At 43.1% G+C, this 25,865-nt stretch overlaps 1 protein-coding gene across 1 annotated transcript; it reads right to left on the bottom strand.

The window, feature by feature from the left end:
• Window positions 1-1,623: 1,623 nt before the first annotated feature.
• LOC121634961 (rho GTPase-activating protein 8-like) lies at window positions 1,624-25,721 on the bottom strand. Its single transcript, XM_041977933.1, has 13 exons — window positions 25,621-25,721; window positions 25,248-25,366; window positions 20,233-20,376; window positions 18,184-18,271; window positions 17,981-18,112; window positions 8,887-8,973; window positions 8,719-8,817; window positions 8,534-8,644; window positions 8,387-8,460; window positions 7,525-7,602; window positions 6,168-6,296; window positions 5,993-6,096; window positions 1,624-2,037 (listed from the first exon to the last, which is right to left on the bottom strand). Exons 2-13 carry the CDS (start codon window positions 25,285-25,287, stop codon window positions 1,840-1,842), a joined length of 1,284 nt encoding a protein of 427 aa, XP_041833867.1. The 5' UTR covers window positions 25,288-25,366; window positions 25,621-25,721; the 3' UTR covers window positions 1,624-1,839.
• Window positions 25,722-25,865: the final 144 nt, after the last annotated feature.

Raw genomic sequence — 25,865 nt, forward strand, 5'->3', positions numbered from 1 at the left:
CTGAGGGGATCCTTCTTGGCTCCAAATCTGAGGCTACTAAATTATTTTTAATGCAGCCATGTCATCATGCAAGATAATACTTCTATTAATTCAGGACTTCGTCCAATTTAACCTCTTGTTGAAAGCAAGAGATCCTAGAGTCCAGCAGATGTTTGCAGACAGCAGCAATGCTAACATGTAGCATAGCAACATGGCAGGAGAAACTCAGCTACAAGACTCCACCAAGCATCAGCATCCAAACCAAACACAGTTAAACTCCCAACAATTATATGGGAATGTAAGAAAGCCATGAGACCAGCTCTGTCCACTTTAGAGCTTCTGCTAATTTCTTTTTAAAAAATTTAAACCTCTGGAGCTAGCTGCCAGAATCAGAAATCAGGTCTTAGTTTTGCTGTTTTTTTAGGGAAAAGTTTGATTCCAGCTCTAAAAACTCTGCTAATGTTTCTCCTATGACTCTGCCTTTGTTTGAAATGAACCATGAAGGTCCTGCTGGTTTCCATGGAGATGAAGGAGGTTTTATAGTGAAGGGTTCTCTTCCTATAATAGACCATCTTCTTTCTGGATCCTCATGGTATTTCTGAGGTGAATGTGGGGGCTGTCCCTGGATCCCCCTGACTGACCATAGACGTGTCCATCATCATCATCATTATCATCGGCCGATGGATTCCTGTGATATTTACCTGCGTAACACCTCTATTAAAACACCTGGAAACCTGCTAAGGTTCATGTTTTACCTTCTACTGTAGCACTGTCCTCATCAGATATAACTACTCATTCCTGGATAAACTGGGCTGCTGTTCTCTGATTTCCACTGACAGTAATGAGGTTTTCTTTTACAAGGAGATTCCCATTCACATTTTTTACTGTGTTCCAGGTGAATTTACTCGACACAGTAACATGTCTTGATTGTGACGTCTCAGCTTCCTGTAGAAACCAGGATTAGACGTACAGCCGTGGTAGTTGTGAAGATAAACTTTATTTTGGGGTTTGTCAATTTCACTCATGAAAAAGAGAGAAACTTTTTTTCCTAATATGTTTCCAACAAGGTGTTTTAGTTGGACCGTTGTACAGTGTGTTATGTTATCAGGGCCGTATAGAGCCTCTTATAGGAACAGTTCTAGAGGTTCTTCTAAACCAGTACTTAGAACCTTTGTGTGTCTTGTTCATGGAAACCCTTTTATTTGCCATTTATAGCTCAGATGGAACTGGAAGAAAAAAATCTACATTCTCAAGGAAATGTTCAGCAATTAATGAAGAAATTATGAGTATGAAACTTATTTAAAACCTAAATATTCTGAATATTTTAAAAAGGGACAAAATTTCAGTGATGTGTAACTTGGGATTTTCTGAAAATAAATCATAACTGCGATTGTGTGGAAACAAATGAGTTTTTTCTTTGTTTCTCGAACACCTCGCGGTGAACCACAGGGTTCCTCGTTTGTTGTAGTAAACCTGAGCGATGAGCTGCGTCTCAATTAGTTTATTTCCAAACCTTAAACCAGACGAGCGGACCGACGGTGAAGAACCATGTTTGCAAACATTCATTTTCCTTCTTTGTGATTTCTACTTCAAACTTCTAAAATTCAAAACTAAAAAAAGGAAATAAAACATTTTACTTTTAAATTAGTGAGAAAAATAATTTATTGAAGAAAAAATCTGTAGTTGGACAGAAAATGTGTTTAAGAGTTTTCAGAAACATTTTTGAAGGTGTTTTGAATCTTAAAGCAGAAGCTGATTAGAAAAGTTTCAACTGGTTTGTAGCAGATGTCCAAACGTTTTCACATTTCTTAGAAACTTGAAGGTCAGAGTCCACCAGCCTTCGCCTCGGCTCTGCTGTGGTTAGGGGGTTACCTGTGCAGGTGGGCAACGGGAGCTGAACACAGTGATGAAGTGTTCAATGAGGATCTCTGTGAAGATGTTGATTGGAGTCAGAGCAGTCAGAGAGATGGAACCATGGCGAGGCCAAACCAGGTTTACCCCGAACACACAGGCCAGGTTGGACGAGCTCATCCTGTTGATGATGCTCTCCTGAGACACCTGAGAGAATCACAGACAGGTAACCAGTCAGAACGATGGGTAAACCAAAGGCCAGGCAGTGGCACTGACCAAGAACAGGGTGGCACAAGTGAACCCTTTTGTTGTTTTTATTTAAAAACTGTTTGTATTTCAGGACATAATTAGCTTATTATTACAACTAAAGGTTATCTGAGGTAAAAATAAAGTCAATTATATTTTTATTAGTATTTAACCTAAAATATATGTTTGGCAAACATAATGGATCAAAGGACTTTATCAGAAAACCTGCCCAGAAACTCAGAGGATGGTGTGATTGGACAGCTCAGGATGATAGCGAGCTGCTGGTGGAAGCAGAAGGTTGCTGCTCATAGAAAGGTACCTGGAGATGTTTGTTCCCAAGGCTGGTGGCCAAAAATAAATAGTGATAAACTTAAAGACAGTGGCTGGTAGGAGTTAAATCAAAAACACCGTGAAGAAGCCTGGAAATTAATGAGTTAAAAAGAAGCTGCAGGAGAGGAAATGAAGGTAAACTAAACTAACAGTCCATCATGAAATTTTAAAAGAACAACTCAAAATCTACAATAATTCAGTAAAACAGGCAAGAAAACTCTACTATTCAAACCTCATTACAAATAATAAAAACACCCCAAAATTCCTTTTTAGAACCATTGATTTTTTAACAAACAGATTTTAACAAGGCCTTTATGCCTGCATCCGACGCTGCATGCAAGGACTTTGCAGACCACTTCAGAAGTAAGATTAATGTTATTCGATCCAGTCTTTATGTTGATTTTAACAGATCTAAGGCATTGTCTTTATCTGAGGAAACACTGGAGACTTTTGTCCTGGTTGATGCGAAAATGCTCAGTTGAGTTTTCTCCCAACTGAACCCAACAACCTGCCTTTTAGACCGAATTTAAACACATTTTATGGTTTCTTTTAAACATAGTCAATTACTCTCTTCAGACGGGCGTCTTCCCTGCTGCCTTTAAAACAGCGGTGGGGAGGCCCCTTCTGAAGAAGTCATTTAGATCCAAACATTCTTGATAATTACCAAAATGGTAAGTTGGATACAGGTTAAGTAAAATGACAGAAAAAGCTGTTTTTATTCAATTGCATGAGTTTTTGAATAAACACAAGATTTTAGAAAAATATCAGTCTGGTTTTAGGACAAAGCACAGTACCGAGACGGCCCTTTTAAAAATGACCTGAGACTTACAGAAACTTTCTGTCCTGGTTCTACTGGATCTTAGTGCCGCCTTTGATACAGCTGATCACCAGATTTTACTAGGTAGACTAAGAAGTCTGGTGGGCCTCTCAGGTACTGTTCTTAAATAGTTTTACTCCTATCTCACAGATTGAAAATTCTTTGTTAAGTATGGATACCTGCTCCTCAAGGATCCATAAAGTCAAGTGTGGGGTTCCCCAAGGATCAATTTTAGGCCTGATACTTTTTAATTTGTACATGTTACCTCTTGGGGATGTCATCAGGAGACACGGCATTGATTTCCACAGCTATGCTGATGACACACAGCTTTACATCGCCATGTCTCCTGATGACCTGGAGCCAGTCAATGTCCTTTTAAACTGTATTTTAAATATTAAGTCATGGATGAGAGAGAACTTCTTACAGCTTAACCAGGACAAACTTTTTTTTTCCTTTTAACAAAATTTTATTTGATCTTAATTTATTTTACATAGTTTTATTTCACATTTTATTTTCATTTTACTCAACTGTACTACGTCTTATTTGTTTACTTATTTATTTATAAATTCTTAAGCTTTTTTTATTGTTTCTTAAGGCTGTTTAATTTTAATTGTAACTCCAGTGTTTTCCTCGTGGGGATCCTCCACGCCAGGGGTTTTACCTGCTTGGTCTGGGGGCTGCTGCTGCGGTGATTGCACCTATCGGGGTGGCTGGGGCCCTGCACTGCAGCCTTTTGGCTGTGGTGTGGGCCCCGGTCTGTCCTGATGGGGGTGGTTGCAGCTGTTAAACATGGGTGGAGTGACCCCTGGTGTGGATGGATCCCCATGACACTGATATTGTTTCCTCACAGCAGCATCAGGCCGGATGCTTATCACTTTTAGTATTTTATAATAACATTTAGTTCGAGACAGAAATAAGACAATCATGTTTGTATAGAATGGGGAGGGGGGGGGGGGGGGGGGGGGGCTGCTTGGTGTGTGTGCGTGCGTGTGTGTGAAATATTTTGGTGAGTGTTTTTTTTTTATTATGTATTTCCACTTTGTTTTGTTTTTAATATGCATAAATGTTTTTAATCATGTAAAGCACTTTGTGTTGCCTGTGGCATGAAAGGTGCTTTATAAATAAAGTTTAATATGATTTAAGTAGCTCATCCTGTTGGATGAAGACCTGGAGAATCTGTGGAGGTGGGATCAAACCTTCTTGTGGAAGGGCTGTCAAAATTTGGATGCTAAATGAAAGAGCTTCCAAAAACGTGGTCCAGAGGCAGCAGGTGTGTGTGAGGATAGCTCAGGGTGATGGAGAACTGGCTGAAGATAAACAAGCTGCAGGTTCAACTCCAGGATGAAATGATTTGTGTTTTTACTTGTATCGGCATCGACCGATACGCAGATTCCTTTGCCGATGTCTTTTTTTTCCAAGGTCTTTTCGTGTTGTTGGAGACTCTGCAGTCGAGCATTACTCCTCCCCACTAGCAGCGCGCTGGTGGAAATCCTGCTGCATCAGCTTCAAAACAAGAGAAAGCTTTAAACTTTCAAAGCATCTTTAACTGTTTTAACTGGAAACAAAGTTTGTGGGCCAGCGAGGAAAACAGGTATCTCGAATGCTGCGTCTATAAAACTGCTTGCCCTTGCATTTAGGGAGCTGTAGACGTAGTTGTAGGCTATACGTGCATAGCTTACCAACATCTGTCACAGGATTAACACTTGAACTCGCAGGGCCATGAAAATGTCCTCCTGCCACCACATCATTGAAATTAGGGTACTTTACGCTTTCCTGGAAGAACCGCCTTCCTCTTCAGTTCCAACTTTCAGCTCAGGTCTATTGTAGGTTTTTACTGAGTGCACTAAATTAAATCATATTTGTTATGAAATATAATCTTGTTTATCATCGTTTTCAGATCTCTGATAGAGGGATGGTTTTCACAGCAGCTGATTGATCCGAGGGATCAGCCGATAAACAAGTTACCTTCCACTAATCTGTAAAGCCAAACAAAAGTTTCTATAAAAAAAATCCAGGGACTTCTAAAAGTTCTAGGTGACTTGGTGCCAAAGTGAGGCAAAGCTGTGCAGACCTGCACAGTGTAAATTGTGTAAATAGTGTAAATTGGCATTACAGTATAAATATTCTTGCCGTCTTTCCATGTGCTACTTCGTGTACGATGGCAGCGTGCATGTGGTTGAGGCGACTGCAATGGGGGGAAACTACCGAGGTTCCTCTACCAGAAAACTGCAGAAACCTCTTTGACCTGTTTGGGTTTCAGTGCACTTTTGATCATGTGGACGTTTATTCCTACAAGCATTCATTCCTCCAGAGAAAATGTATAGTGGTGTGATTAGCTTTAGGTAGCTAATGCTAATTCATTTCTCCATAGAAAATGGAAGGTCAGGATGCCTCCTGGATGCCTCCATGGTGAGGTTCTTAAGGCCCATCCCACCAGTAGGAGGCCACGGGAAGGTAACCCAGAGTCAAAACAACAGGTGACAAAGTGGTGAGCTGTGATCAGTCATTTCTTGGAAAGACTAACCATTTGGTGGATGCTGCTTTTATACCCAATGCTGACACCCTCACCCATCAGCACTCAATGTGCTTGTTGGAGACTCTTCCAGAATGTTGTTGGTGGATATTAAACTTTTATTGGGTGTGTTGCCACATCCCGTAAACATGATTCTAATACAGCAGCTTTTTAAAAAGCTTTTTAAAACAACCTCCATCTTCTTCAGGTCTTTTTAAGAGATCAACTTTTACAACATTTACCTGAACGGGACTCACCATATGGAGGAAACACATCAGGTACTTCACCACGATGAAGTTGTGTTCAGGGAGACCTTCAACAATCTGTTTGCACCTGGTCACCCTCAGGCTGCTCTCCACACCTGAGGATTCATTCAGAACTCGTCATGATGAAGATTTGAAGACTCATGATGATGGGGATATGAGGACTCACTCAGCATCTCCTGGACCTGGTTGTAGACTCTGAAGGTGAGCAGTGGCTCAGGCAGGTCTCTGAGAAACGTCTTCAGGATCACGGCAGGAATATGGACGTCCTGGTACTGCTCGAAGTCCACCAGCTTCCCTGCAGAGGGTTCAGGTAAAACATCAACTTCTGCCGAGAAACATCACATTTCTTTATACAATGCATTTTCAATGCTGTAGTTTGTTGCTATGGTTACATATGCAGGCTTCCCCTTCGTTAGAAATAAAAAGGCTGCAAGAAAAGAAAACTCAGAAATCCTTTTAAACAGCCAAGACCAGTACCAGGGTGGCCCCATTTATCAAATGAATTTTGACTTTATAAGAGGACAAATACCAATAATAAATAATAATAATAATTTAATAATTCAATATCTGAACCATGTCGAAGCAGATTAGGTATAGATTACAAAAAAAAATTCCTTCCTTGTACCATTAAAGAAGAAAAAACATTTAATTTATCAATAACAAAGTCAAACTAGTCATTTCAGCCAATAATCAGATCAAATTTTACACAAAACCACACAAACGTTCAGCACAACGCAGATGTTTCCATCCGGCTCAGGCCAGTCAACTAACTTCAAAATGATCCTGGTTCATTTTGTGTAACTTCAACTCTGTAAAACATCAGGAATCATCTGCAGCAGACAGAAACCAGACATACTAAACAAACTTACTACACTTAGTAAGGACGAGTCAGACTGAGTTTAATCCAGCTGCAGACGATGCTCCAGAGGAAGAGGAGGAGACAGGGCACATGAACCTGTGGTTGCTATGGTTACTATCTTGCTAGGTCTCGTCACATTGCTGGAATCATCCAAACTGCTGAAAGTGGTAGATTCTTGCTGTGTGACACCTAACACATGCTCCTTTCTTCACGTTATCATTGGACTGTGTTCAGATGTAATTTGTCCAAAGTTATCAGTCTGCTACTACTTCACTGAAGCTAGTTAACGACTTAGCGCCAAATAGCGTGATAACTTAGAGAACCATCACATTAAGTCATTGCAGGATTCAGTGATTACACACACACGCAGATTAAATAAACACAAAACTTCCAAATATCTTGTGAAATTAATTTTTCTCAATGCAAAAAAGCACAAATGGGAACTGGTTCTACTTTGAATCATTTTGTACCGCTATAAAAATAACTGTTCCATAATTATAAATGAAAACGATAGTGAAAAGTGTATCAATTAAAATGAAAAGGCTGGATGGGAGGGTCTGACTTGTAAACGAGGCTCTCCGAGTCAAACTCAGTCTGATGGTTTCACAGCTGCACTGACATGCTAACACTGCCCCTGCAGATGGGGCTGGGAGACCCCGCTCACCCAGGTCGTAGAGTTTCTGGATGTTTTTGATGACCTGAACTTGAGCCGAACGCCTGAAGATGCCCTCGGTTTTCAGACCTGAAAAACGTCCACAAACATCAGAAATATTCAATGAAAACATCAAAGAACAAGTTTGTTAAATATCAGCAGAATTAATGATCACACTCTGGTTGGTTACAACATGAAGCTGCTATTGGCTCAGACAGCTGTCAATCAAAGCTAAAAAGGCTGCTGATGTTCTGAAATAACAGAATCAATAATGTTTCCATGAAACTGGACTCAGGGACAGAGGTAGAGGCGTGGTACTAGCCACCTGTGAAAGCTGACTGGACACCCCAGTTGCCACCTCAGGTGATTGACAGGTCACTGGAGGAGGTAGAAACATTTCTAGACCTACTTGGATCACCAGTAACACTACACCAGTTTAAGTTCATACTATATTAACCGTGTAGTGCAGCTGTGCAACAAACAAAGTGAACATATTACTTGCAGACATGTATGTGATGAACTTCTGAAATGGACGGGATCAGGTTCAGTCCTACGCTGGTTAATGTGGACGTTTCTGCGTATGAATTAGCCTGAGTGCTGACAGGATGTTCACAGCATGAAAACCAAACAAGGACTCAGAGTTCAACACTGTTTTCAAAATGTTTGTCATTTTCCTTCATGCTTTCAGATTATTTTTGTTTTCTTAGTGACGGATCTGCTCAGCTGATTTACGGATGAGTCGATCAAATAGAGGTTAAATATCAGCTCCTTAGAATCCAAAACAGACTCAGTTTTCTGTCTCCATTTCTGACCAGTTCAGTAAATCGACACATCCCATGCAGTTCTGCTGCAGCTGCATCAGGTGGATGCTCACCTTTCTGCTTCAGGTAGGTGACGGTCTGGGACATGACTGGCGGGATGACGGCCCCTCTGTTCTTCTCCCGGATGCTGTCAACACAGATATTGATCGGCAGCTGATCGATGATCAGGTTTAATCAGATTAAAATTAAAGTTCACTCACTACTGCAGACTGACACCGAACTGCTGTGTGGGCAGGGGGGGGCGAGGCGGCGGCGTTTTCACTGAGGGAGGGGGTCCGCCTTTCTGAGCCGCTCGCAGCTTCTCATCATGTCTAAAACGCACATACGGAAACACTCAGTAAGAAAACAGTTGACGTGGCGACGACTTTAGAGGAAGAGGAGCAACCTGAGGACATCGGCCGGGATGAAGAGCTGCTCGTAGTTCAGGTGTTCTCGTAGCTCCGCCAGGTAGTTCATGTACATCAGCTTCTTCCCGAACTTGTGGCTGAAAGGGAAAAAAAGACATGAGGAAAAAGGTGAAGGTCCGCCTGCAGAGTGACAGGTGAGATTTTACCTGAGCACAGGTTTGAAGATGTTCCAGACAACCCTGATGAAGTTGGTGGGATGAACAACATACAGAGTCTTCAGATTCTTCTTGTACCTAAAGTTAAAGGACAGTTTAATTATCTGCTTATTGATGATTTAATCATTTTAAACCATGAACAGACGTATGACTTAGCAGAAAAAAAGACTAACACATCACTTAAAACACGCAGGCACCATTCACGTCGACTTTGGGACAAGGTTATTATAGTTAACAAAAATAAACGAGTCCTATTTGGGATTTCTTTCATTGTGACTATGTCAAAGATAAAAGTGAAAAGCAGGTGATATAAAATCTGGAAGGATGGAAGGGGGGGGGGGGGGGGGGGGGGGGGGGGGGGGGGGGGGGGGGGGGACGACTCCAATCTGAAAGTCCATTTGAAAAGCTGCACAAGAAGGTTCACCAGGAGTACTTGGACCAGGTACACCTCTGCTCACCTCCCGGAAAGAGGAGCTTCAGCCAGGCCGAGCAGGATGGGGAGGAACGTGAGTCACAGACAAACTGTCAGTTACACACACACACACACACACACACACACAGTCAGCAGGGCTGCCAGCTCTCATGCATTGGCCATGAGACTCTTGCATTTTAGTGCTCTAACGCAAACCTCTAATTTCTTACGCTGAAATACACATCAAGAGCAATACTGGCTAATCGGGAGGTTTGGGAGGATTCCCGGTGAGCCACATGACTATTGGGCCGGTGTCCTGGTGAAACAAATAAATAAGTAAGTGGGAACAGGCCTACGACATCATCCAAGTATCTGAGAAGAATAAATAGTAGTTATGTGCGGATCAATAGTGAAATATCCCTTCATCTTATACCAGCATTTATATAACTAAACTTTCATGATAGGTAGGAACTACGTCTTCCTCTGCCTGTTGGCAAACGTGAAAAAGACACAGCGTCGCATCGCAGCAGCACGGTTCATCCACTGCTCAGTGATCAGTCCCACAGGCAGCGATGATTGGACATTTCAGCCCCACAAACAGCAAAGATGCGCAGTTTGATGTGTGTGTGAAGCCAACAAACTTCATCAAATATCAGAGAATCTACCTGAACACAAAAGCAGAGGAGATGAGGCGAAATAAAGAGAAGAGGAGGAGGACAGGTGCTGCTAGGGCGGAGACAGGCGTCACTCTGAGTCCTTGCAGGCAGGTAATATCAGGTACTATCCAGGTAGTATCGGGTACTATCAGAGGGAGAACATGTAAAGCTGGTAGATCCTGTATGTGGAGCAATGTTACTTTTGTTTTGGGAAGTGGTTTATGTCTGCCTGCTGCTAGATTTCAGTTTTTGTGTGGATGTTAAACAGGAGGAGTTCCTGCAATCTTAAAACTAAGACTTCCTGTTTTTGTTCAGATGTGCAGTGATAAATATCAGTCACATTGCTGACAGCTGAGTTTATTCTGGATCTGTCTGTTTAACCTGAAAAAAGACTTTCATGATTAATAAGTTTTGCCTACCTACAGAGACTGAGAGGGCAGGGGCGTTGCTAGACATAGGGCTCTACAGGGGCCCAGGCCCCCCATTACTTAGATTATTATTTTTTATTATAAAGACCTGCTATGTTTATTAAATGAGCAGCATTATGTTCCATCTGCTTCCCTTTGCAAACCCAACTGTTACTGCTGCTTCCAAACAACTGCTGCTGTAAATGGAACAATTAATAATAATAAAAATATGGCTGTAATAGACTTTCTAAAAAAAAAAAAAAAAATCTCTTTGAGTTGTCAAACAAAAGTGAAACATACAAAAAGAGAATTTATAAACTATGTAAATGTATAAATTCATATTGATTTAAGTTAGAAAAACCTTAAAAGTGAATCAGATTATAGATTTCTTATGATTTCTTCCATGAATTTGGAGGTTTGCTTTAAAAAGCCAGCGTAATAAAAGTCCTATAGTCAGACTTTACTCATATTTATTTATATTTACAAAAAGACATTATTATAGGTGATTTGCTCCAACAAATATGTTTAAAAAAGTATGTTTATTTTTATTCTCCAGTAAATGTCACTGAGTCATCCAGCTGATACATCAGTATCTTAACCAGCTGCTGTCTCTGTGTTCTACCACACACGTGCACTTTCAGTGTCTAAAATATTCACTGCTTTCACTTTATCATGTCCAGTATAACATGTGAGGTTCTGTACTGTTAATCAGCTGCAGTGATTTGTACTAAAGCTGCTGAACCTCCAGTGCAATTCTTTATGTAGTTAATTATTAATTGTTTCATCTGAATGAATTAAACCTTTAGTCTAGTTTGTTAGGTTGTTTATGAGTAGATTGAGCTCCTTTAGACTCCTGGCTGCCAAGGACCAGCTTGTTGGACCAAGGTATGTATGTATATCTATCTATCTATCTATCTATCTATCTATAAATATCTATCTATCTATATCTATATATATATAGATATCTATATATATATATATATATATATATATAGATATCTATATCTATATATATATATATATATCTATATCTATATATATATAGATATATATATATCTATATATATATATATATATATATATATATATATATATATATATATATATATATATATATATCTATATATATCTATATCTATATATATATAGATATATATAGATATCTATATATATATATATATATATCTATATATATCTATATATATATATAGATATATATATATATATATATATCTATATATATCTATATATATATATATATATATATAGATATATATATATATATTGTAGGGTTACTTGCGTAACTCCTGGTTCTTTGATAACAGAGTGAGGTGTTTCAGTGACAGACCGGTCAAGCCGTGCTCATACTAACACGACCGACCAACCCCTCCTACTCATTCTAAGCAGGTTTTCTTGCCTCGTTTATTCTGAAACCGAGGTCGTTGAGGTGATTCAGCACCGTAACGGAATCTTTGATCACCTGTTCCCGAGAGTGCGAGCAAATGAGATAGTCGTCTATGTACGAAAATATCCTGATGCCGTTGTTCCTCAGAGGAAACAGCGCTGCTTCTACACACTTGCTGAATACCCTCGGAGCTAACGAAAGGCCGAAAGGGATTGTCTGAAACTCGTAGGCCGCCCCTTGATAGGCGAACCTGAGGAATTTCCTGTGTGCTGGATAAATGGCAATGTGAAAATACGCGTCTGCTAAATCGATCGTCACAAACCAGTCGTTTGGACGAACCGAGCGGCAGAGCACTTTGTGTGTTAGCATTCTGAACGTGTATTTTCTTAAGTGTTTGTTCAATACATGGAGGTCCAGAATAGGCCGCAGGGATGAGCCTCCCTTCTTTGGAATGAGGAAGTACCGGGAATAAAAGCCCTGATGTTTTTCCTTGCTCGGAACCACTCTTATTGCATGTTTGTTTAATAACGACACAATCTCTTCTTCCAGAACATGAGCCGACGCTCCGTTTGCTACAGAAGCTAACACACCGTTGAATTTGGGTGGTTTCATAGCAAACTGCAGTCTGTAACCCTTGGCAACCGCTGACAACACCCAAGAGTGAATTGCGCATGCACACCACCTCTCCACCCGAGAAGCCAGAGGTCCCATGTCGTCGCCCTCGAGTGACGTCACCACTCCGCGACGGCGAGAGCTCTCCGCCGGATGAGCGTGAGCTCCCCCTTCTGGGGACAGCAGACCCAGGCGGGGTTCCCTTTTCAGTTCGATTATTTTTGTGTTTTTTATTTTTGGGGAGCATTCTGCCGTCAGCAACTTGCTTGGATGCAGAAATGCATTCTTTAATTGTTCTTTTTCCCCTGAATGAGAACAAAGGTGCTGTAAAGTGTTTGGTGGCACTAACAGAGACCTTGGGGACATTTGGTGACACTGAATGAGTCCTTGGTGACACTGTGTAACCTGCCCTTGAGTCTTCACTCCCATCATTTGTGAGGAGAGAGACTGAAGGAGGGCTCCTGAAGAACCTGGAACAATGGGAGCCTCCAAACTTAGAACTAAGGGACTGTGTTCCTCCCTCCTTCTTTTGGGTGGAGGAAGAAAAGGTTGAGGAGGCTGTGCTAGGTTGCATGCTTCTTCTTCCCTTCCCTGGGGTGGGAAGATGGCCTGTTCCTGGCAGCCACTGCTGCAAAGGAGTGTTTTCCCCAAGGCTTTGAGCTCTCATGCCTTGGGCTGGTGGCCTGCCTGCTGTGCTGGCCCAGGCTTCTGCATCCTGGTGCTGCCGGATTTCCTCCTCGCTGCTGATGCTGCAAAGCTAGCACTGGGAGGCTGAGGTGAGCGAGGCTGGGGTTTGCGCGGTAAGCAGAGGTCAAAAGCTTCTCCCTCCTGCTTCCTGCGCGTGCTGGTTTCCTTCATCCTCTCCAGCGCAGGGCCAAAAAGACCTTTGGTGGGGTCATATGCTGCATCCATGATCTCAGCCTTCTGAGAATCACTTAAACCAGACAAATTCAGCCACAGGGCTCTCTCACCTGTGACTGCTAGCCCCATGATGCGGCCACATCCCTGCACTGCTCCCCTGGAGGAGCGTAGGAGGAGATCATTCACCACGCATATTTCATCCCAAAGGAGGGGGTTGGGAGTCTGGGAATCCAGCTGGCGACCCATCTCCTCCAGAATCTCAGCCTGGTATGCTGACAGCAGTGTGACAGCGTTGAGGGAGCACACTGACTGAGCTGCATACTTATACATCCTCTGGTAAATAGACGCGGTGAGGCGATCTGATTTACTGGGCAGAGAAACGCTGGATGAGGCTGAAACTGACCTACGGTTAGGATGTAGGTGGTATGCCTCTGAAGGCTCCACTGCTGGGGGTTCGGCCAGACCCAGCTCACTCATCCCCTGAATCTCCAGCTTGGAACAGCCCTTGGTTGGGAGCTTGCTCTTGAAAGGGGATGGCCAGTAACGGCTCATCTCCTTCATACAGGCCGGCACCGCTGGTAAGAGCTGTTTGGGTGGAGGCTGAGCCGGCGGGAGCCTCTTACCATCATACAGGTCCCGCTCTGTCCCCTCTGCACCCTGGGCTGCAGGCCATGCAATTCCCAGTTTGGCAGCAGCACGCTTACAGACTTTATACAAGTCGCTGTCCATGGGTGGAGCAGCCTCGGCACCGCTAGGTGGTCTCGACTGTTCCTCCATATCCACCATGTCGAGGAGGTCAGAGTCAGCATCACACTCTGCGTCCTTATCACCCAGCTCCCCATGATCTAGGTCGTCGAACAGCGGGGGCATAACCGGGGATTCAGTGTCCATCATGTCCGCCCAGCTTGTAGAGACTCGCGGCTGATGGACGTCGGGCTTGGGAGTGGTGGCTGCCAGACAGGGGTCCTGACTGTTAGCCACAGCTACTCTCAACCTCCTTTCCAAAATTTTCTCAGGCATTGAAGCACAGTGAGAACATGATTGTGGGTCAGCCAGCGAAGCCTGGGCGTGTTTAGGGCCCATGCACGCTATGCACATCGGGTGAGGGTCCCTGCCCGAGATGGTCGAACCACATGACGCGGGACACGGGCGCGATACAACCTCCTTGGCCTTGGGTTCCGACCCTTTGGCGGGGGTGACAGCCGTAGACATAATAAAAGAAAGGGGAGATAGGCCACGACAGGTTAAAGGACTAGACTCGTCACAACACGTTAGCCTGTATCCACGCTGACGCTAGCAGCAATGCTAAAACCTAGCTATCAGCAGCTGTACGAGTTAGCTCGTCGTGACACGTTAGCTTAACTCGAGTAAACAGTCCCGGTAGCAACTTAATGTCACCGAACTGCTACCACTTCAGCTCGCCTTGACGCGTTAGCTTTAGCTACACAGACACAGGCTAGTGCTACAACCGAGCAATTACGCCGGTTCACCGCGGGAACAGCTCGCCCTGACGCAGACACTGCTCTTTACTGCGCAGCTAAACTGATTACTTCCTACGAAGTACTTACTCGGCACAATCCTGACTAGGTTGAAACTGCGTTCTGCAACGTACTCCTTGACGGGACGCCTGTGAACTGTTAAGCAGCTAACCATGTAGCCTGGAACGCGCTGAGGGAGCAAGTAGTTTCTCACGGGAAGAAAGCGAGAATGAGTAGGAGGGGTCGGTCGGCCGTGTTAATATGAGGGGGCGGGGCCCCGAGCCCGGCTTGACCGGTCCGTCACTGACAGACGTGATGTCATTGGAGCTTCCGTAGTTGGTCACGCCAAGGCGATTTCCCATAGTGAAACACCGAGCGAAGTTAGAAAAAGAACTATATCTATCTATCTATCTATATATATATACACACACACACTTTTATTAAGGATCGGCAGCACATGTGTATTAAAACAGCTGAATTAAATTAAAGTACTTTTATATTCAATTAAATGTTCCTAAAACAAAATAAATTTAAAATAATTTCAATGACAATAACAAAAAATACAGATGTGCAAAATGCAAAAGAAAAAATACTTTTAACTCAAAACAAGCTATCTCGATATAAATGATATTCCTCCCTTCTATACTGCGTCTGATAAAGTCTCGATATATTTGAAAATCTCAATATATTGCCCAGCCCTAGTGGGGCAGTGTCCGGGGAAGACCCCACAGTTGGAAGGACATCTGGGATATGGAGGGGCATCGGATAGTTTCTCCTAAGCTCTGTCTACGATGTACTCCCAACACCAACAAACCTCCAAAGATGGAGACTGACAGAGGATCCCTCTTGTGTGCAGCACAAGAAACCAGCAAACCTGGAACACATCCTGTTGTCCTGTCGAGCGAGCCTGACTGAGGGGGGGTTCAGGTGCTGGCACGACTCGCTGAGGGACTGGAGAAGGAGAGGAAGCAGAAAGCAACAAAGATGCATGACAAAGACTCAGCTTCATCTGCTTTCTCCTGGGGAGAAGGCCTGATGTGGCGGGGTTCTTTGGCATGGCAAAGGACTGGGAAATGAGAGTTGACCTTGGAAGGCAACTTAAGTTTCCAGAGAAGATTGCTGTCACCAGCCTCCAACCAGACATTGTGATCTAGTCCCAGGAAGCAGCAGCTGGCATTAATAGAGCTGACAGGACCCTGGGAGGAGATGTTCGAGAAAGCACACAAGCATAGGATGGGGAAATATCACTCCCTCATCTTCAAAAGCCATCGGAGGGCCTGGAATCTGCCAGTGGAGATCGGTTGCAGGGGCTTTCTTGCACAGTCACTCGCTGCCTGGGGTCAGAAGGGCAACCCTGAAGAACCGGGGGCCTCATAAATCAACCGTGTGCACGCACAGAAGTGTGTATAATGTGTGTGTACAAACATTCCCACGCAAAGTATGGGATTTGTCAGCTAGCATTGGTGCGAAAGACAAAACTCACCAAACAAGGACTTCACGCCACTGACGGATTCCCAAACATATTTGGAGCCATAGTTTGCACCCTCATCTTAATAAAAGCACCAACAAACAATGAATTCAGTTACGTGAACAGGAAAGGTTTTCATTCCACTAAATGCCCAATGAATCTGCGGTCCACATTTGTCTGTTAAACGTGGTTTCAGGTGGTCTGGAGGAAGCACGACTGTGCAAGCAGGAGCTGTTCAGGATGGCTGGCTGGTCGGTGTACAGCATTTCAAGATTAATTTCTTTGCTTCATATGGTTCGTTTCTACAGGTGATTGGGGGTATCCACTGAAGCCATGGCTAAAGGACCCGGTAGCCAACCTGAGAACTGCGCAGGAGCAGCACTACAACCGGGTCCGTGAGAATTCAAGAAGCGTTATTAAATGGTAAATGGACTTGTACTTATATAGCGCTTTTCCAGTCTGTTTGACCACTCAAAGCGCTATTAGACGAACAATAGGCCTGCTAAAAGGCTGATGGCTGTGCCTGTCCAGCGCAGGGAGGGCACTTCAGTACAAGCCTGAGAAAGTCTGCCACATCATCCTGGCTTGCTGCGTGCTTCACAACTTGGCCATCAGTCAAGGCCACTGGAACTCCCCACCCTGTCCCACCCCCTAATGCCACTGCTTTGAAACCGGAGAGAAGTTCATGCAGAGATTTTAAGCAAGTCTTCCTGTTAGCCATTTTTAAAACAGGACAAATCACAATCAACATGTTCAAGTTTATTTAACGTGTCTTGCACATGGAGCAATATGTGCCGGTGAATTGTTTATTTGCTGTAGGGTGTTTGCAATGTTTGTCAGTTGATCCTTTATTTCATTTATGGATGTGGCTGTCCTGTTGACTTTGCAGCTCTGCCTCCGACAGCACCCTCACCCCCACCAGGATGCACCGAAGGAGTTTGGGATTGACCAGGCTGCTTTGGCTCCACCAACTCCTCTTGGTCCTTCGCCGCCTAATCTGGCTTCTGAGCGCATCAAGACTGGCTTGAGTTTGTGATTTCGGAAGAGCACATTATCGTCATGTTTACTGTAATCCTCAGGTTTAACTGTCTAAATAGATGTTTGACACCTCAGCCCTGCTTTTATTTATACACACCTGCAGCGTGACTAGTTGATGGGACAGCTAATTCTGTTCTGCGGAGCATCTGTTTTCCTTCTCCAGTTGCAGGAATTTCACATCTGTGGGCCGTAACACGTTTTTTTGTCAATAACTTTGAAGTCAAACCGTTTCTTTTTTTTTTAGACGGAGAACAATGAGAGAGCATTTTTTTTGTAGTTTTTATAAACATGCAGTTCTGCTGTCTTCAGTCTTGGAAAAGAGATTTTTATTTTAATGAGTTGTTTTTGTTTAAAAAAAAGGAAAATAAAGAATAAATAAATTCATGACAACTCCCATGCTGGTTGTACTTGCACCACTCCGATGTTTCTGAGGAGGAATAATGGAGTTTAAAAGGAAAATATTTGACCTGTGACATTTGTTTTTTTTTAAACTGGAAGAAATTTTTTCAACCAACTTTTCCTGTACATGCTCTGGCCTGAAAACAGGAGCATCAAATAAAACTTTAATACAACCATTTTATATTTGTCCCACTTAGACTTCTTCACGTGCAAATGATCTGGACCATTTACCATTTACATAGTTTGACAAAATGACCAAAATCTGTTTAATTTTCATGGATTATATCAGAAGTTTTAAAACCCAGAAGACAAATAAATCCTAAAAATGAAGAGGATGTATGAGACCTACTTCCTGTCGAACTCGCCGTATGCCTCTCGCAGCCACTTCAGTGATGGCTTGTTGCTGCTCCTCAGGCCGTAGTGGAAGTAAACCAGGATGTAGTCCATCTCCACATACTGGTCCAATGTGAACTTCAGGTACCTGCGGAGCCACAACAAGGTGAAAACCAGCCCCAACAACAGGTCTGGCTGCAGGTTTGGGTCGGTACGTACTCCAGCAGGCGGTGGTGGTTCAGCTGGTGTGACGGAGGAAGACAGCAGCTGCTGAAGACGATCAACTTCCTGCCGTAGTTGTCGTCCCCTGAAGACGACACCAAATTTAATGGATGATGTTTAAAGTATAACATGAATTCATTTGAGGTTTTGGGTTATTTTGGGGGTACATTAGTCTCTAGGTCCCTGCTAACTTTACTTTCTAAGCTAACATCCAGCCTGCAGACGGTTCCTCTTCATCAGCACCAAACTTGGAGGCAAAAAGTAAAACATTCGAAATATGCAGTTTGTCCGTATGTGTCACATGACGTCCAGCAGGATTAGACAAAATAAGCTCGTCTGAACCCTTACAGAAAAAAGACGATGAATATCTGCAAACTGAGATCAGCTTATGAGAATCAAACCCCCGGTCGTCCTTCATTCTGCAGATGTTCAGGGACAGGTTGGCAGTCTGATGCCACCACTAGTCCACCTGGTTCAGGTAGACTTGCTCGTCATTGTGGGCAATTGCTCCCATGATCACTGTATTGTTGCCCTGATGAAGATGATGGACGTAATGGGCTCGACACACGAGAGGCGGCGTCGCTCCTTCTCCATCATTTCCTATGGAACCTGCTTATTGCGGTGAAAACTGCTGTCCTCCTCCAGCCAAGCGACATTCGTGCATGTGACATGTTGCGCTCGTTCACATAGACGTGCACACAGGGTTTAAGGCGGGACACAAGAAAATGTTTTTGTTGCTGTCGCCTGGCACTACAGCCAACCAGCGAGGGGCTTCATGGACTGACCAATGAGAGCAGGCTAGACAGCGCCGTCTGCAAACACTTTGAACATGGAAGAATAGATCATTTTAGCTTAATAAAAGGCAGCCACGTGGTGCCAGAGTGAATTAGTCCAAACGTAGGTTCTGGATTTATTTGGATCAGCCTTGAGGTCCATCAAATGATGATTTTCATGATGCCGTTTCCTATTTTGTAAACTCGGATGAACCCAGGGTTGTCTTTCTTTTTTACAGTAAACAGCAAGATTTCTGTCAATTCATGCAAAATCTTCTGACTCCATCTGTCATATTACGTCAAGTCACGAACCGGTTTGAAAATGTCAAAATCCCCACCAATATCATAACCAATCAAAGTTCTTGGAGAAAAGCGATCTTAGAGCGCGATGCACGGCACTGCTGCCGTCGCTGGTCGCCTCCCGTGTGTCGAGTCCATAATACTTCAGTTGTTGAGGTGAATCACTTCAGGTGGCCATGATTACTACACACATGGAAATTGCCACATATGTACATTTGAAATAACTTCTAGATCTGGAAAAGTTGCTCTGATCATCGTGTGAAATAGATTTTTCACTTCCTGATACCTGGAATTGAATTTCAAAAATAAAAAAGAAAAAGTAGCGCCTCTCAGTAGCTACGTGGAGAACAGACGTCCTCACGCAAGTCGTTTATTCAGCTCACAGCAGATAAAAATACGATGGATGGATGGATGGATGGATGGATGGATGGATGGATAGATGGATAGATGGATAGATAGATAGATCATACATTAGGCTAATATTGATTTTAAAAATATTAAATCTATCAATTTTAAAAATTTAAATATGAAGTTAAATGTGTATCTGTGTTTATTAAAATACATTTGATTTTTATATACAGAATATATACAGTAAGATACAAAATACAAATCAAATTAAAATATGTAAATAAATAAAATTATATATGTGTAAATCAAAATATAGTTAACTTATTTTTCTCAGATTTTGAAGGAAACTGTTCCCAAAAGGATTGTGGGAAATGTAGTTTCCCAGTAAATGTGGTTTGATTCCAGTAAATGGAAGTTTGAGGCCAGACAATGAGGACAGAATTCAGGATGTTTTCCAGGCGTGAAGCAGAATTTTGCTCCTTCCGTTTCTGGTTCAGTGAATCCTGGTTGGAGATGATGAAGCTTCAGAGATGTGCTTTGTGTTCATGCCGGCGGGTGAACAGCTGGATTATCGACTTTGCTCACCTGTTCTGTTAACTGATCTGTGTTTGGTGGTCTGACTGACCTGAGACCTGGATGATGCCATGTCGAGCCACGTCGTAGTATGGATGAGACGGATCAGGACTGAACGTGCTGCTGAGTGGAACCGATGGAGCATCAGGAACACTCCTCTGCTGCTCCTCATCCTCCTCTTCCTCCTTCTGCAGCTCTGTAGGAGTTTTACATCAGTTACCAACATCCAATCTTTCTTGGAAGAACTTAGTTCAGAAACGTCAATGGTTTTCTGGAGAACCTCCGAACATTTCAGACCTCTACAGATGATGACTTTGGACTAAAACAACTTCGTAAAGTGATCCATCCTAACATTCTAGGACCATGTTGCATCCTGAAATGTAAAATAATTTTCAAATTAAATAAATTTTGAGACAACATGTGAAATGTTTCATGTTTGGTATGTTTTCAAACAAAAAAAAATGAATAATTAGACTTCCAGACTACATCAGCGACTGAGTGCAATCAGAAAAGCTGTAATGACTGGATGTTAGAGATAAAGAGGAATGAAATCAGTTTCCTGAACCTGTTTTATCTTTTTCTAAAAATACCCCATCAGAGACGGAGGCAGCAGTAGCAGGGCTGAGAGGAAACACCCTCATCCTCAAAAGGAAGCTGGTTATAAACACAGTGGATGTGATAAGAGACAGGAAGTGACCCGCTCACAAAGACCCGGTTCAGCTAGTATCGAGTGTTTCAGAATGAGATCAGCTGAGTTTTACTGAAGGCAACTTTATTTACACATCACATTTCATGTAGAAGACAATACAAAGTGCATTACAAAGCAAAGCATTACAGCGAAGTGCAGAAGCAGCATTAAAAAGTCTGTTGAAAAAACTTAACAGAAATAAAACAGAAGACAAAAAAAAAAAAAAAACATGAAGTAAGATTGAACGCACAAAATAATTAAAGGTCCCATATTATGCAAAATTCACTTTTTAATGGTTTTGGAACAGTCATACTGGTCCCCCCGCATGTGTAGGAGACCCGTAAGTGTGAAACTCTTTCAGGCGCTCTCTCTCCCCCCTGCTCCACCTCTAGGGAAGTAAGCGCTGAAATGAGCTTGTTTGAAAGCGTGTACGTTATGACGTCATAAGGGACAATAACCACTCCCCACAGAGCGATGGACCCGTCTACCGGCTCTCAAAGCCCGCCCTCTAAAAATCACCTAGCGCCCAGTGTTTTTCCCTCTTCGGCAACCCTCGTTAGCGGACATGGCTAAGCGACAGAAGCACTGTTCTGTTTGTGGCTGCATAAATGAACACGAAAACGTTTTTTTACTTCCATCCACTGAACCCACGAGGACTGAGTGGATTAATTTTATTTTTGGAGGAAATGTACCCGGAAAACTTCCAAAGGTTTTGCATGTCTGTGGCCAGCATTTCAAAGAGGACTGTTTCCACAACATGGGGGCATGGAAAGCAGGCTTCGCCAACCGTTTGAAGCTGAAGCCAGGTTCAATACCAACTGTCCGTGACACAGCTGGAGAGGTAAGAGCTGGCAGTTATTTTATCGTTTCGGCCTTATTAGTCTGATAGCTTGAAAATATATTAACCTGTCAATCACCTCATGACGGGCGATGCGATGGGCGGAGCCAACAGCTGAGCTGCTCCACCAGGGTTCCGCCCACCATAAACGGCACATTTCTGAAGCTGCTAAAAAGAGGGAGGTGAAGAGAAGCCGCTGCACTCAAACTGAGGGTCGATTTGTCCATACCATGGCGGAAATATTTCATTTAGATATTAATGAATGGTCTCAGATTGGGAATAAAGTGTATAATATGGGACCTTTAACAGTCCAGCAAAAATTAAAGTTTTAACTCCGACTTAGAGCAGCAGAGTTTTCTGGGGGTTTGATCCAGAAGCAGAACGCTGCCTCCATGTTTAGTTTGGACTCTGAGAACAGGAAGTAGACCTGACCCTGACCAGGACAACGGTCCAGCCGAGTTACCGTGGTAACTAGTGCTGGTGAACCAGTCTGCTCCGAACCAGTACAACGGTCCAGCCGAGTTACCGTGGTAACTAGTGCTGGTGAACCAGTCTGCTCCGAACCAGGACAACGGTCCAGCCGAGTTACAGTGATAACTAGTGCTGGTGAACCAGTCTGCTCCGGACCAGGACAACGGTCCAGCCGAGTTACCGTGGTAACTAGTGCTGGTGAACCAGTCCGCTCCGAACCAGGACAACGGTCCAGCCGAGTTACAGTGATAACTAGTGCTGGTGAACCAGTCTGCTCAGGACCAGGACAACGGCCCAGCTTTTTTAAGTCTCGTCCAAAAGAATGTCCGACGGGTGAAAATGGGACTCCCAAAACATCATTCCTCCAGAAAAACTCACTCACGCTGCTCACCTCATGTAATAAGATATTTAAATCTATTAAAATCAGATAAGTGTATGTTCATTGTTTCGAAAATAAATAAAGACTTTAATCTAACGAAAGTACCTCTAAAAATTGTAGTGTAGCCACACCCCCTACTTTTTGTGTAACTCCACCCACTGCCAAATTTGAAAAATGCCTGAAACTGCAAGGGTTGGGGTGGGAGGTGTGGGGTGATCAGGGGGCGGAGAGTGGGTGGGTTGGGATGCACAGGCAGAAATGATTGACAGACAGCAGCTCAGCTCACTGGCAAGATGCAAAGCGAGATTCATAAAGCAGCTACGCCACAGAGCGTCTGAGATGGAAGACGTCCCCCTCCTGAATCTTCACAGCTAACCAGGTGGTCCTGAAGCGTATCAGTCTGAGCAGGTAGCGCTGTTAGCTGCCTGTCAGCAGCTCTGGAAAGCTGTGGAGATTTGAGCTGCTGTCTGTCACCAGATGAGGATCATCAGGTAAAGTCCGGTGTTACTTTTACATCCCTCAAAAAAAAGCACAAGTCCGTCCCATCGCAGGAATATTTCATCAGAAACTCTGTGAAAGAATAGAAGTCTGAAATTATATATATATATATATATATATATATATATATATATATATATATATATATATATATAGTCTGAACTATAAGTTGACATCCTTTCATATGTGTTGGTGGGCGTGGTTTTCTATGCCTGCAAGGCGAGGACCCGCCTACCGTCATCTGGAGGGAGGGGCTGTGGAGTTTTTAAAGTTTTCTAGTGACAGAGACGGCTCAACACCACGAAAAACACAACCTGGTTTTGCCCAACAACACATTTTTGGGTGCAACACGCCTTTAATGAAAAACCCCCGGACCATCTCTAGACTGAGGTTCATGGGTTTTGTACATAAACTGTATATAAAAGATGGACGGAGCCTCCGTGAAGTCACCCGTAGGTTTCTGAAGAGCTGAATTGAAGCTCATTGGGCGGTTCCCATCGCCATCTTGGCAGCGTCACGTGTGTCGTCATTCCCGGAAAATCCAAACTTGAGCAAAGAGGTGGAGCTGAGAGGGGGACTGTAAGGTGGGGGTAGATGATTGACCCATCAAACTCCGAGCTGCCTGTAGCTAAGAGCTAACAGAGCTAACCCGGAACTAACGGTAGCTAACCAGCTAACGGAGGAAGGTGGGCTAAAGCTAAGGCACACTGTTAGCCAGCTAAAAAACGAGGTTGTGCTGCACTCTCCCTTCTTGTCGCGGATATTGGATACCTGTCAATCAATAGGACATGCCCCTAATTATGCCAAATTTCAAGATTAAATAACATCCAAACAGATGAGTTAGAAAAGAATTCACCCCCCCTCACAGTTGTCATGAAGGTAAACTTAACGTATTAATCCTAAAATGTATTTTTGTACCAGGCTTTAAACATGTTTGTGAAGTTGGTCTTTTTAACATGGGAGTCTCTGGGGATTTGCTCTGTTTTGGAGCCCCTGGTGGATGAGGGGTGAACTGCAATGTTTTGCTCTTCTGCTTAGGCTTCACATTTTACCCGCGGAGGTTGCCGCTTGGTTCTCATCACCAGCAGTTTTATTGGTGTTTGATGCCTTGAACTTCATCAACTCACTTTTACAAACCTCAGACAGATATGACGAGTTTATTCTCATCATTTTAACTTTGGCCTTGAAATAAAACAAAAGGGAAAACCTTTTCTGGAAGACGGTTTGCAGGGTTCCTATGTTCTGGGTATTTTTGAGATATTAAGAGACATTTAGTCAGAAACTACCAGACTGTTTCCATTAAGGTCGAGAAGTTTGAGGCCATTTATTTATGAAAGAAAATGGAGAAAAACTTTAACTCCTACTGAAACTAAACAACCTATAGATTTCTTAGGAAATAAAGTGAAAACAGTAAATTATGGAGTATTACATTCCTCATAATTTCATGTCAGATCTTGTTGTAATCTTCTGAAGTGGTCTTAAATAACAGATTCCCAGCTTTCTGAAGATCTTTCCAAGTTTTTCTACTTTTTCCCCTCGTTTCCTGCCAGCCCTGGTCCCAGACCAGTTCCCTGTCCAGCCCTGGTCCCGGACCAGTTTCAGAGGAAATTCAAGGCTCCCAACTCAAGGGATGAACCACAGTTGGCGACGCAGAACAGAAAACATAAAGAACCAGTTTAAACGGGATCTTTAGGCTCTGACAGAAAAAGGATCAACATCCAACAAAGAGCTTTGGAAAATCCTTCAAGAAGAACATGTTAACCTCCTTAGAACAGGTTCAACTTTGGTTCTGGCTTAGATACTGAATTCAGGTTTCTCTTTTAACATATTTCAGCAAGTTTTTCCTGTAAATAAGTACAAAATTAGTCTGGATCAGGACAGTAGAGGACCTTCTCACTGGTACACTTTAGCAGATCAGAAACTCTGTTAAATGCTCGTTTTCTTCCCATTTCCTCAGCCATCTTGTTGACTTTTCTTTCATTAGTTGCACTTTAATAAAATAACTTTTAACAGTTATTAGGTTTGCAAACTTTCATCTTCTCTCCTGAACAGTGTTTAAAATAAAAGAAAGTTATTGTTAAGTCTAATAACTTCGTAGAAAACTGGGCGGGACTGTGTGCCTTGGAGCTAATTTAATGGAAAGAATGAGGAAGTTTGGGTGTAGTGTCAGAAAGAGTTTCCAGGTAAACTCACCTATCTCCGCCAGCTGCTCCAGGTCCAGTAAGGCGGACATCAGGCGGATGGACACAAGCTTTGGCTCGACTTTAAAGAGCCATCAACTCCTTCGCAGGTCGCGCTGAAGTCCCAACAAACTGCGCGAGCGGGAGAAAAAGCCCAAAACATCAGCTAAGAAACAAGAACACTTGGAAAAGGAGGCGCGCGGCTCGGCTAACAGCTACAACAAGCTATTAATTGGCATCGTAACAACACCTGACTTGACTCATGAACGCCTTAAACTCGCGTTCACCGGAGCCACGCGCTCATGTGTCATTCTTTCACCTTCCCTAAAAGTCACGAAAAGCTTCACCTGTCCACAAGAGGAGTGGAGACTCCGCTAAACACTCACCTGAAGGCGAACAGAAGAAACTAAGGTTGATTAAAAGCGGAGAATCTGCAGGTAGAAGATCCAAACTTCCTCCAAACTACCGCCTGCACTGCGCATGCTCAGATCGGGAGCCTCGCTTCACTGTGAAGCTCGTTTTATGGAAAACATTTGATTATTTCTATGATTGTAAAATTAATAAGTATGGATATGAAATAGTACAAAAATTCACATTCGCATATGTAAATATGTGTAAAAAAATAGCTTGA

This window comes from Melanotaenia boesemani, chromosome 23 (genome assembly GCF_017639745.1).
Source record: "Melanotaenia boesemani isolate fMelBoe1 chromosome 23, fMelBoe1.pri, whole genome shotgun sequence".
NCBI lineage: Eukaryota > Metazoa > Chordata > Actinopteri > Atheriniformes > Melanotaeniidae > Melanotaenia > Melanotaenia boesemani.